This window comes from Procambarus clarkii, chromosome 38 (genome assembly GCF_040958095.1).
Source record: "Procambarus clarkii isolate CNS0578487 chromosome 38, FALCON_Pclarkii_2.0, whole genome shotgun sequence".
Classification (NCBI taxonomy): Eukaryota; Metazoa; Arthropoda; class Malacostraca; order Decapoda; family Cambaridae; genus Procambarus; species Procambarus clarkii.
Window position 1 is genome coordinate 12,270,068 of NC_091187.1, and position 14,064 is coordinate 12,284,131.

Below are 14,064 nucleotides of genomic sequence, written 5' to 3' on the forward strand. Positions count from 1 at the left end.
CTGCGTCACAGCGCCATCTGCGTCACAGCGCCGTCAGCCTCACAGCGCCATCTGCGTCACAGTGACATCTGCGTCACAGCGCCGTCAGCCTCACAGCGCCATCTGCGTCACAGCGCCATCTGCGTCACAGCGCCGTCAGCCTCACAGCGCCATCTGCGTCACAGTGCCATCTGCGTCACAGCGCCGTCAGCCTCACAGTGCCATCTGCGTCACAGCGCCATCTGCGTCACAGCGCCGTCTGACTCACAGCGCCGTCAGTCTCACAGAGCCGTCAGCCTCACATCACCGTCAGTTTCACAGCGCCGTCAGCCTCACAGCGCCATCAGCTTCACAGCGCCATCAGCTTCACAGCGCCGTCAGCCTCACAGCGCCGTCAGCCTCACAGCGCCGTCAGCCTCACAGCGCCATCAGCTTCACAGCGCCATCAGCTTCACAGCGCCGTCAGCCTCACAGCGCCATCAGCTTCACAGCGCCGTCAGCCTCACAGCGCCATCAGCTTCACAGCGCCGTCAGCCTCACAGCGCCATCAGCTTCACAGCGCCGTCAGCCTCACAGCGCCATCAGCTTCACAGCGCCGTCAGCCTCACAGCGCCATCAGCTTCACAGCGCCGTCAGCCTCACAACGCCATCAGCTTCACAGCGCCGTCAGCCTCACAGCGCCATCAGCTTCACAGCGCCATCAGCCTCACAGCGCCATCAGCTTCACAGCGTCGTCAGCCTCACAGCGCCAACAGCCTCACAGCGCCAACAGCCTCACAGCGCCAACAGCCTCACAGCGCCAACAGCCTCACAGCGCCGTCAGCCTCACAGTGCCATCAGCTTCACAGCGCTTTGTTTCACTTTTTGTTACACACCCCCAGGAAGCAGCCCGTAGCAGCTATCTAACTCCTAGATACCTATTTACTGCTAGGTGAACAGGTGCATCAAAATGAAAGAAACTCTGCTCATTTGTTTCCGCCTCCACCGGGGATCGAACCCGGAACCTCAAGGACTACGAATCCCTAGCGCTGTCCACTGAGCCGTCAGGTTCAAGTTGAATAGTTGAGGTACGTTCTCCAATGGCCGTGGTCCACTTAACTCCACCGAGAATCGAACCCGGAACCTCAGGACTACGAATCCCTAGCGCTGTCCACTGAGCCGTCAGGTGTAAGTTGAACAGTTGAGGTATGTTCGCCAATGGCCGTGGTCCACTTAACTCCACCGAGAATCGAACCCGGAACCTCAGGACTACGAATCCCTAGCGCTGTCCACTGAGCCGTCAGGTGTAAGTTGAACAGTTGAGGTATGTTCTCCAATGGCCGTGGTCCACTTAAGGGAGGTAATGTATCCAGCAGAGCGAGGTAACCCGAGGCTCAGACGCCGTTGACAAACCAATACACTGATCCCTCCCCAAATAGGACAAACCCGGGGCATGAATTTGTAAATAAAGTCACCTTAGGTGGTGGGTGTCTTCAGAGTGTACTTTGTTAGATCAGTTTACACGTTGGCTACACCCGCCTGCAGGGGTGGGCTGGTGTTGTGTTGCTGGCTTTGTGTGGGGGTGGGGTGTGGGGCCTGAGGTGTGTGGTGTGGGGTGGGTGGGGTGTGGTGTGGGGTAGGGAGTGTGTGGTGTGGGGTGTGTGGGGTGGGGTGTGGGGTAGGGAGTGTGTGGTGTGGGGTGGGGTGTGGGGTAGGGAGTGTGTGGTGTGGGGTGTGGGGTGTGTGGGGTGGGGTGTGGGGAAGGGGGTGTGTGGGGTGTGGTGTAGGGTAGGGGGTGTGGGGTGTGTACTTGTGCTCTCACATATTTGAACTCGCCTATTTGTACCTGCAGGATCGAACACTACCACCACTCTCACGCTAAATGAAAATGATCTAACATCTCTATGACACATCTGAGTCTCAGGCTTCCATCCATACCTTCGTGGTCTGTTTGGTATTCATTGTGATCATTTCCTCGGTTTACACTGTCAATCCCTCTTAAGTATTTTATACGTCTCTATCATGTTTCCACTCTCTTTCTCTCCTCTTTTCTTGCGTCGTCAGGTTTTTTCTTGCAGTCTTCATATTCCATCCTACGCAAATCTGGGAAGAGCCTCATTGCAAATTTCTGAAACTTTTCGGATTCATATGTGTGTGTGTGTGTCTGTATGTATGTATGTATGTATGTATGTATGTATGTATGTATGTATGTATGTATGTATGTATGTATGTATGTATGTATGTATGTGTGTGTGTGTGTATACGTGTGCATGCCAGCGTGTGTGTATGTATATTACTACAACCATTACATAAACTTGTGTATCATTTATACTTGAGCTAAGTATTTTACCATGTATAAAATACAAATTAATAAAGGAGGCGACCATAACTCAGCAGAAGGAGAACCTCGTAGCAGGTTGTGTGATGTGTGGAGACAAGGAAGACAACACCAACAGATTTACGAGCCTCCCCTTAAAAACTTATCGTCTGCCATGAATCCATTTTCTTTATCATCAGGGGGTATGATAACCCCAGGGGTGTAATAACCCCAGGGGTATGATAACCCCAGGGGTGTAATAACCCCAGGAGTATGATAACCCCAGGGGGTATGATAACCCCAGGGGTGTAATAACCCCAGGGGTATGATAAACCCAGGAGTATGATAACCCCAGGGGTATGATAACTCTAGGGTATGATAACCCTAGGGTATTATAACCCCAGGGGTATGATAACCCCAGGGTATGATAACCCCAGGGGTATGATAACCCCAGGGTATAATAACCCCAGGGGTATTATAACCCCAGGGGTATGATAACCCCAGGGGTATGATAGCCCCAGAGGTATTATAATACCAGTGGTGTGATAACCCCAGGGTATGATAACCCCAGGGTATGATAACCCCAGGGTATGATAACCCCAGGGGTGTGATAACCTCAGGGGTGTGATAACCCCAGGGGTATGATAACGCCAGGGTATGATAACCCCAGGGTATGATAACCCCAGGGGTATGATAACCCCAGGGGTATGATAACCCCAGGGGTATGATAACCCCAGGGGTGTGATAACCCCAGGGGCATGATAACCGCAGGGGTATGATAACCCCAGAGGTATTATAATACCAGTGGTGTGATAACCCCAGGGTATGATAACCCCAGGGGTGTGATAACCCCAGGGGTATAATAACTCCAGGGTATGATAACCCCAGGGTATGATAACCCAGGGGTATGATAACCCCAGGGGTATGATAACCCCAGGGGTGTGATAACCCCAGGGGCATGATAACCCCAGGGGTATGATAACCCCCGGGGTATGATATATTCAGGTGCATGTGAAGTACACCTAATAGAGTCCTGGTGTGCACGTGGTAAACTCTTATAGAGCTGTAGAGCCATATCAATAGTCTTGACGCATCTTGGGCTCTAGTGCACTTGGTATCAATTAAGTGGTGGGCAGAGCACCATGTTCCGTCAATATGGTGTGGTGAGGGGCGGAGTGCCAAAGTAGTGATGGTAGTGGCATCTCCCCTCCACCCCTGCTGCCCCCCCCCCCTCTCTCTCTTCCCCCCTCTCCCCCTCTCTTGAGTATTTCGGTCCTACGATAACAAATGACTCTCATGTCTGCTTCTCTTCATTTTAACCGGTAAAAGCGAGAGATTTTTGCTTGATATATTCTGTGGCGTGGCGCTTGAGTGGGGCGTTGGAGGTGGTCGTCTGTTTGGATATCTTTTTATAACTTGTAAAGTGTTTACATGCAAAGCGGGTTTTCAATTAACACCGACTGTTACGTATGAGGCTTCGTTTGGACACTTTTTCTCTCTCTCCCAGGATGAGTTTTGGGGTGATTTTACGAGCAATTTACACAGGAAACTATTCATGGGCGTTAAATATTGCATGTTAAGCGTTTTAAGTTATCTTCGTGTGTCGCAGAGACACGCCCAATCAACATAACTATCCCAGATTAGGTGACAAGTTGGTCATCACTCAGCTACATTAGTCCGCAATAAGAAATGGCAGGCGATTTCAGAGGCAAATCTAATGGTTTTAATCTGAGGATGAATGTGAACGTGTCACGGCGTTCTCGTTACCGATATTATTCAGCGGAACGGTTCTAAGGTCCAATGTTCCTTAATTCGTAGCATGTGTGTTACCATAGGGCCTTGATGCCCCCTGTCGTCGCTGGCTAATGTTTGCTTATAGTTTTGCTAAGGTTTTTATACTGTCTTCTGTTTGCTGGTCCCCGTGTTTCTGGTCCATTTATCGTCGCGTCGACATTGTGTCTTGACGTCGAGGTCGTATTTGCGTTACTTGCTGTGTGAATGTAAGTTATGAGTGCATGTGGGTGGTAAAATGGATATCCTTGCATACATAGTTGTGCGGAGATGTTGTGTTCTGTGTGTGTGTCTCTCTCTCTGCTGGATAGTAACATTGCAGTGCTGATAATTTTTGGTGGGGATAGCGAGCGGGTGTTTCCCACATGACGCTTCTCATGTATCTCTAATGTATCCCCAGGAGGTCTCTAATGTATCCCCAGGCGGTCTCTAATGTATACCCAGGAGGTCTCTAATGTGTCCCCAGGAGGTCTCTAATATGTCCCCCGCCAGAGGCCTCTACTTGTCAACAAACAAGCCTCTACGAGTCTACAGTGAGAGATGTGTGATAGTCTGCACCGCCGTCCCCTCCTATTGTTACCCACCCCTTAAATAGGCCACTATTTAAATTGAGTTCGATTCATAAAATGGGCGTCAATTTACCCTCCGCCCCCCCCAAGCTAGACTCGGCGTCCTATGCCGTCCCATAAAATATTCACGGTCGACATACATTAAAATGTCCAATAGAAAGCCCCGACTGTTGCTAATGTTTCATTTTTTACCCGCGGCTGCGGATGGCCGTTGACAGACGTTAGTGCTCCTGGTATTTTGAATTTCCAGTTTAATGTCCGTTGATTGTGTATCATGACATTTAAATGGTAATAGTAAGTTTATTTATGACAAGTGTCTCTCTTCGTTAGAATGTTATATATTTATTCGTTTGATATTTATCATTAGCGGAGTGCTGGAGTTATAGGCGATAACAAACCATTTTCATCATTATTGACCACAGAAAATGGGCAACAGATCAATTGCTCTGTGGGTGGCGTGCGGCCAGACTTTTGTTACTCCGTCCGCGTTTTGGGATCATTTTTTTTTATCCCCGTATATCCAGACAATCCATTTGTCCTGATTAACATTAACACTAATGTGAACGACCTCTCCGATAGCCTTGAATTCTTACATTAATGCTGATGGGATAAATTCTGTGGAGACTTGGGTTATAATTCTCTGTGTGGATGATGGATTCTCTTCCATTTAGCTGTCAGTAGAATGCCAGAGGCGACCGCTCCAATTATCATTATAAACCCGTCTTCATGCTCAGGTTATGGCAATTATTTTATGTCATGGGGTCCGGCACGAGAATAGAATCCGGTGGGCGGTCAATTTTTTGTTTCTTGTACAGATTCATGAATAACAGCCCCGCGCGTCTCGAAGGGGGAGGAAAGACAAAAATGAATCGCCAAGCGCACAGTTGGCGGCAGCGGCTACAGAAAGAGAAGTTTATCTTCTGCACAACGCTGGGGCCGCCTCGATGTTCCACTTTCCTACCTCCCGCCCTCCTGTTCCGTCAATATATAGATTATATTACTCACTCCTGCTGTTTGAACTGGGGGCGTACACAGGCGTGCCCGTACACAGGCGTGCCCGTACACAGGCGTGCCCGTACACAGGCGTGCCCGTACACAGGGGGGGTGTACTGTTGGGTGTGAGGGGGAGGGGGGAGCAGGGAAAAGGTTTCAGATAAATTATGACTTGTGAATAACTTGATTGTTATGTGGGAATAGTGTTATGACAAGTGTGGTAGGGATGAGTGTGCCACACCCACCTCCCCATTATACACTGGGGGACGGTGGCCCTGAGGCGTCTCTGGCGGTGGCCCCAGGGGGGAGGATCATCTGAAGGTGGCCCCAGGGGAGATGGCCACCCCGGACACCTGGTTCTCCGGCCAGGTACACGATAACCAGCTTACCTTCCGAGAGACGCCAGGAGCTCTGGTAATACTCGAGAAGAGGGCGGGTGTGTAAGTTATGTAAGACTTATCTCCCTCTAAGACTCCTCTTCATTCAAGGCTGAGCTGAGGAATGAAACAAAAAGTCTTGGGAGCTTTCAGAAGGATACGTCAGTGTCTGTTGAATGCAAGTAGTTGAAAGGAAGTTACTTATAAAGAAATAATGTACATGTCCGTTGAGCCTTCAAGTCCACCATGAAGGTTGAGTGGTACTGTTGAGAACCGGAATTTAGGGAGAGTTGCAAGGAGCGCTATGTTGCAGGAGTTTGTGGGGTGTGGGGTGTGGGGGAGAGGCAAGCAGTAGGCCGGGTTCTCTCCCCTCCCCTGATTCAGCAGGTCAGCAGGAGCGCCTTCCAGTGTGCTTCCCGTTTTGCCGGTCACTTAGGTGGTTGGGCGCGGCCGGCCTCCCTGCCAGGACATCCTCAGTTAGTCCTGCAATTGATCGCGAGCTGCAGCCGCCACGCGAGACTCACTCTTGGTGCGACCGGCCGCAAGGGCGGAGGGCGGAGGGCGCCGCGCGAGCCCCCAGGTAGTGGCCATCCTCCTCACTGGTCAACGGAAGCACCCCCCTTCCCCCCATCCATCCTCACCCCTCCACCACGAGCGCACACGCACAACACTCATTCATATTTCTTGTGTCTGGGGAGGCATGTTCTTTGCCAAGACAAGGCTGCAAGGTTAAGTTTACCAAAGTGTCGCCACGTACCTTATCAGTATTTTAGAAAACGGCCCCCTACAGAAATCTGTCACTTCGTCTAGACTGTTTCCGACATCCGCGAGTGAGGTTCCCAGTGGATATCCTGCAGTTCCTGTGTGTGATGGAGCGGCCTCCCGGGGCTTGTTGTGTTCATTGCTAGTGCTCAAAAGTTACGGGCGTTCCCCAGCTGTTTCACAGTGTTAATACGGGGATAATACCTGTGGTTGGAGGCAAGCCTTGTGGGGAATTGTGATCTGTTTCTTGACTCTGTGTAGTGAGAGTGCTGTTGGTGCTTGTCCCTTGCCAAGCACGACTTCCTCGTAGCACGGCCCTGGCAAGGCAGCACGTGGCACGGCCCTGGCCGTCAACCTCAAGAGCCCATCGAAGAGGGACCGCTGACACGCACAGCGACACGTGTCTCCTGATAGACACCCACAGAGGCTGTCGCAGGAGGGGCCGGTGCCACGCACATTGGGCCGGGGGCTCCTGATAGACACCCACAGAGGCTGTCGCAGGAGGGGCCGGTGCCACGCACATTGGCCCGGGGGCTCCTGGTAGACACCCACAGAGGCTGTCGCAGGAGGGGCCGGTGCCACGCACATTGGCCCGGGGGGCTCCTGGTAGACACCCACAGAGGCTGTCGCAGGAGGGGCCGGTGCCACGCACATTGGCCCGGGGGGCTCCTGGTAGACACCCACAGAGGCTGTCGCAGGAGGGGCCGGTGCCACGCACATTGGCCCGGGGGGCTCCTGGTAGACACCCACTTGTCTTCCGCTTCACAGCCGGCGGGACCTCCACCTCGGCCAGATAGCACGGAATATTGAGCTATCCCTCAGTCGATCTCCAGATCATATGTATCGTTATTTAGTGAAGTGTAGGAATTTTCAAACGAATTTATTGTTGTATTATCCCGCTTTGAAGAATTGATTGCACCATACAGCTGCAACTTTATTATAAATTTTGCAATAGTGTTTGAGAATGTTATGTATATTCTCTGAAGTGCGAGTGGTACTTTGCTTCTTGTGAAAACGTGTTAGCCAAAATATATATTCCATTATATTCCTGAAATACTCTGTAGCCTAATGCGCTAGAGAACATTATATTAGCACAAACGAGAGTTCGAGTCCAGGTTAGGGCTCGATAATGTGAGCCACAATACCTTGATGACATTGACACTGAAGTCCAGTAGTAATTGGATATCTGAATTTAAATTCACTTACATATGTATTTTTCTTTGAAAAAAAAATCATATGGCTTAGGCTGTAAAGCTTAGCTGTGACGAGAGGAGTTCAACCCCCTACAGTGTTGTCTACTCTGTTCCTTGCAAGATGTTATGTGTGTGATAAAGAGTCTGCAATCTCAGTTATGACTGTGCTTTGAACACAATTTATTACATAGAGGTGTGTAAAGAAATTGATGCGAGAGTTTTTGCTATCTGAGGTTGTCCTTTCTGGAATACTCAAGGATATCCTCTTGTTGTAATACTTGATGTTATCGTCCTGTTATCATCGCTTTTTCCATTGGTGTCCTCATGTTATCCTCTTGATATCCAGTGATATCGTTCCGTTAGTTAACGATTCCGTAACTGTAATATGCACGCATTAGCGACATCAATGGACAATTTTAGCACTCCTAGAGCGACGGTCTCGCTTCATGCAGGTCGGCGTTCAATCCCCGACCGTCCAACCGTTCCGTTGGTGACCGTTGGGCACCATTCCTTACTGACTGGGAAGGGGGAGGGGGGGTCAGGATAAGGATTTGGAATGGGACGGGATGGAGGGGGATTCCCATCCCAAATCCTTATCCTGACTCCTTCCCAGTGCTATATAGTCGTAATGGCTTGGCGATTTCGACCTGATTTCGACCTTTCCCTTATTTTGAACGTTTGTGTACATGTACAAACTACCTCGTTCCTGAGTGGAACAAGGAGCGAAGCACCAGGAACGCCCAGCCTCCGTTCCTAGTACTTGGGGAGCCAGGAGCAGCACGGAGCAGCAGTGGTGCTGCTCCTGGCTCCCTGGAAAGGAAAAACTCCTTTCGCAAAAGGAGTTTTTCCGCTGTCTTTTCGTTGGATTTTTTCTGTGGAAGTAATTTTCAGAACAAAAAAGAAAAGTGATACAAATAATATAAAAAAGTAGCATAGATTTTATTCATTGGTGTAAAGTATATAGAGTATACGCTGTTTATTTGGTAAAGAAAAGTATGTGAAATCGACGTTTAAAGTCTTGCATGGTTTTGTGACTATTGAGATGATGGGAAACTATTTATGCCGTTTGGAAGCGATGCATAACAAAAGCACCCTGCTTTTGTTACTGCTTTTTCTTTTGTTGTGTTTGTTAAATAGTCCAAGACTTGAGGGGCTGTTGACCAGACCACACACTAGAAGGTGAAGGGACGACGACGTTTCGCTCCGTCCTGGTCAAGTTACTTTAACTCACTTTACTTTAACTTCCTGGTCAACTTACTTTAACTCACTTTACTTTAACTTCCTGAACAACTCACTTTAACCAGGTTATTGCGACTCATCGCCTGCTTGAGGGGTTGTGTTCTAGTGTGGGCGTAGCCTCGGGTGGGCGTGTCCTTGAGTGGGCGTGTCCTTAGGTGGGAGATGTACTTGGGTGGGCGTGCCCAAAGGTGGGCGTGCCTATGGGTGGGCGTGCCCAAAGGTGGGCGTGCCTATGGGTGGGCGTGCCCATGGGGTAAACTTATTCTAGTATGAATGGCTCCTTGGCCTACCAAGTTATGCCACAACTTACTTAATCTTGAACTTATTTTTGTGTTTCATATAAGGTGTAAAATCTGTGACATTATAGACACTTGTCTACACCTAAGATGGCCTCCCTCTAGTTACTTGTGTCTAATGTTTAGATTCAGCTACTCAGAACAAAAGTTCCAAGTAGCACGGGCTATGGTGAGCCCGTAGTGGACTTACCTGGCACAGGAGCGGGGCAAGTAGCACGGGCTATGGTGAGCCCGTAGTGGACTTACCTGGCACAGGAGCGGGGCAAGTAGCACGGGCTATGGTGAGCCCGTAGTGGACTTACCTGGCACAGGAGCGGGGCAAGTAGCACGGGCTATGGTGAGCCCGTAGTAGACTTACCTGGCACAGGAGCGGGGCAAGTAGCACGGGCTATGGTGAGCCCGTAGTGGACTTACCTGGCACAGGAGCGGGGCAAGTAGCACGGGCTATGGTGAGCCCGTAGTGGACATACCTGGCACAGGAGCGGGGCAAGTAGCACGGGCTATGGTGAGCCCGTAGTGGACTTACCTGGCACAGGAGCGGGGCAAGTAGCACGGGCTATGGTGAGCCCGTAGTGGACTTACCTGGCACAGGAGCGGGGCAAGTAGCACGGGCTATGGTGAGCCCGTAGTGGACATACCTGGCACAGGAGCGGGGCAAGTAGCACGGGCTATGGTGAGCCCGTAGTGGACTTACCTGGCACAGGAGCGGGGCAAGTAGCACGGGCTATGGTGAGCCCGTAGTGGACTTACCTGGCACAGGAGCGGGGCAAGTAGCACGGGCTATGGTGAGCCCGTAGTGGACATACCTGGCACAGGAGCGGGGCAAGTAGCACGGGCTATGGTGAGCCCGTAGTGGACATACCTGGCACAGGAGCGGGGCAAGTAGCACGGGCTATGGTGAGCCCGTAGTGGACTTACCTGGCACAGGAGCGGGGCAAGTAGCACGGGCTATGGTGAGCCCGTAGTGGACTTACCTGGCACAGGAGCGGGGCAAGTAGCACGGGCTATGGTGAGCCCGTAGTGGACTTACCTGGCACAGGAGCGGGGCAAGTAGCACGGGCTATGGTGAGCCCGTAGTGGACTTACCTGGCACAGGAGCGGGGCAAGTAGCACGGGCTATGGTGAGCCCGTAGTGGACTTACCTGGCACAGGAGCGGGGCAAGTAGCACGGGCTATGGTGAGCCCGTAGTGGACTTACCTGGCACAGGAGCGGGGCTGTGTGTTCTAATGTCATTTAACGATACCTTTATTTTTCTCAACAGTGACCCCGGGGCTTGCAGGTCTCTCCCTGGGGTCCAGCACCCCGTCTTCCCTGCTGCCCGGGGGGATGGGGGCCAGGGACACCCTCAACAAGCCCCAGCTGGACTATTCCCGCTATGTCAAGCCCTACAGCTCGGCCCTGGAGTGCGGACACCTCCCCTGCAGGGAACACAATCTCAGGTGAGCCCCCAGAAGCTATGGACTTGGGCCAAGATTCACGAAGCAGTTACGCAAGCACTTACGAACTGTGCTTGCGTAACTGCTTCGTGAATCTGGCCCCCAGGTCTTAGCAGGAAAGAAATTAGTATATATTGTCAAGTACACTATTGTGGGAATAAATATTTTATTCGCTTGGTCACCAGTAGACTCGAACCGCCGTCCCCCATAGGCGTGAGGTGGAAGCTCTACTGTGAGATTAGCTGTAAGACGAATAGAGAAGTTAGTTACTTGGAACATACCTGGAGAGTTGTTGTTATAGATTCAGCTACTCAGAACAAGTTCCAAGTAGCACGGGCTATGGTGAGCCCGTAGTAGACTTACCTGTCCCGAACTCGACCTGAGGCCAGTTAATGGGGGATTATGTTAATTTTATGTGATTCCCACTTGGAGTGGTCGGTGCAGCGACGGTCTCACTTCGTGCAGGTCGGCGTTCGATCCCCGATGGGCCAAGTAGATGGGCACCATTCCTTCCCCCTGTTCTATCCCCTATCCTTACCATCATATCTCTCCCAAGTGCAATATAGTCGTACCGACTTAGCACCTTATCCTCAGAGTCTTCAATCTTAGTATTTAGGATGGAAAACTAGGTCTAGTATTTAGGTCTAGTATTTAGGTCTCATATTTAGGTCTAGTATTACGGTCTAGTATTTAACATTTATCCCAAAACATATGATATTTATTCCCTGATAAAACACAGAAAACGGTTTCAATTATCAATCTTATCACTGAGGAGCATTCTAAGTGCCATTGTCTTTTAAATATGGTTGCAAAAATGCCAAATAGAAACACAGCAGTAGTAATTTATAACCACTTTGCGTCTCTTTGACACGACAGAGAACACTTCCACTGCCTCGAGTGCAACTCGAAGGTGTTCAGCAAGAAGGAGGAGATGATCCGACACTTCAAGTGGCACAAGAAGAGGGACGAGAGCCTCCAGCATGGCTTCATGCGCTACTCCCCCTCCGACGACTGCTCCGACCGCTTCAACAACTGCTCCCACAACCGGAAGCAGACTCATTACCACTGTCTCAAGGTAGGTCCTTACGCAGTCTTGCATCCCCCCGGGAGGAATAGCCTCTATCACCTGATAAAAAGTATGCACCCACCTACGTCATCGCTAACATTCAAAACGACCCTAACCTGACCTGTGTTAATCCTGTACTCTCTGAAACTGTAAGTGGTGTTACTGTGGTATGCCTTCTGCAGGAGGGCTGCGACAAGGTGTACATCAGCACGTCGGACGTCCAGATGCATGCTAACTACCACCGCAAGGACTCGGCCATCATGCAGGAAGGGTTCCAGAGGTTCCGCGCCTCGGAGGACTGTGGCCAGCCAGCTTGTTCGTTCAACGGTCAGCGCACCACTCACTTCCACTGTATGAGGAGCGCCTGCAACTACACCTTCAAGAACAAGGCTGACATGGGTAAGATGCAGGCCTCTGTCTTTCTCTTAACATAGTACATAAGAATAAAGGTAACTGCAGAAGACCTGGTGACAATGATCGACTTAAGAATGGTCCAGGACGGACCGAAACGTCGTCGTCCCTTCACTTTCTAGTGTGTGGTTTGGTCAACATATTTCTGCTACGTTATTGTGACTCCTCGTCTGTAGAAGGCCTATTGGCCCATACGAGGCAACTCCTATTTATAACCACCCATAACACCCATTTCAGACAACCATTTCTATTCTACAGTACCTTTCTAACATTTGAATAACAATACAAACTTCAGTGTATTTTTCACTTGCTTCGGTGCATAATGAAGTCACCAAAAAACTAGGTTTATAATTAATTTTCCTATTCCTCTTTCACTTTTCGTCTCTTTGTATCTCTCCCTTTGCATACCAAATTTACCGGAATATACATTTGCTGTGTGGTAAAGCAGCACAAGATGAGAGACATTTCCTTGCCTTACAGAGAAGCACAAGACATACCATATCAAAGATGAGCAGCTGACCAAGGATGGCTTCAAGAAGTTCATGAAGCAGGAGGAGTGTCCGTACGAGGGGTGCAAATTCTCTCGCGTTGTCAACCACATCCATTGCATCCGGCCTGAGTGCAACTACGTCCTTCATTCATCCGGCCAGATATTCGCTCACAAGGTGCACTTCAACACTCTGCTCTTACACCTGGTAACAATGCCGATAGTTAACTGTTTGCTTTACCAAAGAGCTCTCTGTGCTTTCTTGCGGTTTACTTACTGGGCTTATCCTTGCTATATCTTCACATACTATCGTGCTCGTATTAAATTGTGCACGTGACAAGTTTGTTTATTTTGTACAGAGGAAGCACGAGCGCCAGGACCACGAACGAGCCTACCGCAAGTACAAACTGGCACAAACCATGCTGGGTGTGCCAGAGGGCCACCCTGCCCTCACCCCCCTCCTGCACGAGGCGCTGCGCCCCCTTGGGACTCTAGGAGGACACATGATGAACCCGCTGATGGGTCCTCTTGGTGGGCCCTTGGGAGGTCCTATGTGTCCAGGTGACCAAAGAAGTGAGGACTCCTGTTCTCCTCTAGGGCCTGCTGCCACTTCCGTCACCCCAGGTTCCTTACCCCCGGGACTTCAAAGACCCCCTGGGTTACTAATGGGTGGGTTCCCGCCTCCTGGACTGGGCGAGTCTCAGCACCCATTAGCCCGCCTCCTGGGTGTGGCGCCCCCAGCAGCTCACGGTCTTTTCCCCGGTGGGTCGGCCACCAGTTCAGCCTCCACCCCAGCGTCGTCTTCGTCAGGACCGGCTTCCCCGGTGGACCTGAGCGTCAGTATGGGCGGGAGTGAAGACCGTGACTGGGAGCGTTGGGTGCGGTGCCACGGGCGGGATGAGCCGTGTCACAATGGCTGTGACTTGGCGGGTATGGACCACTGGCACTGTGACGAGTGTGAGGCAGTGTTCCGTGGACGGGAGAGCGCCCGTGACCATGGCCGTGTCCATGAACAACAAACAGTGATTACGGAGGACCACTACACCAAGGTGACAACCACGGAGGAGCCTCGTCCCTGCCCCCCAGACTGTCCCATCCAAGACCATGCTGACCACTTCCACTGTAACTGGGTGAGTCCACTCTGCTCTTATGATGACTGTCACAGGTG

General features: G+C 50.9%; 1 protein-coding gene across 9 annotated transcripts in view; it reads left to right on the top strand.

The window, feature by feature from the left end:
• The window catches only part of LOC123771958 (zinc finger protein castor homolog 1), a 397,241-nt gene that overhangs the window by 359,292 nt on the left and 23,885 nt on the right, over positions 1–14,064 (top strand). For 7 of the 9 annotated variants that reach the window (XM_069337697.1, XM_069337698.1, XM_069337702.1 and 4 more), the window contains 5 exons: positions 10,758–10,935; positions 11,809–12,007; positions 12,181–12,397; positions 12,890–13,104; positions 13,256–14,026. In XM_069337697.1, coding sequence (XP_069193798.1) covers positions 10,758–10,935; positions 11,809–12,007; positions 12,181–12,397; positions 12,890–13,104; positions 13,256–14,026 — 1,580 coding nt within the window. The remainder of the gene's footprint in view (positions 1–10,757; positions 10,936–11,808; positions 12,008–12,180; positions 12,398–12,889; positions 13,105–13,255; positions 14,027–14,064) is intronic. The other 2 variants (XM_069337699.1, XM_069337706.1) reach the window with 1 other exon arrangement.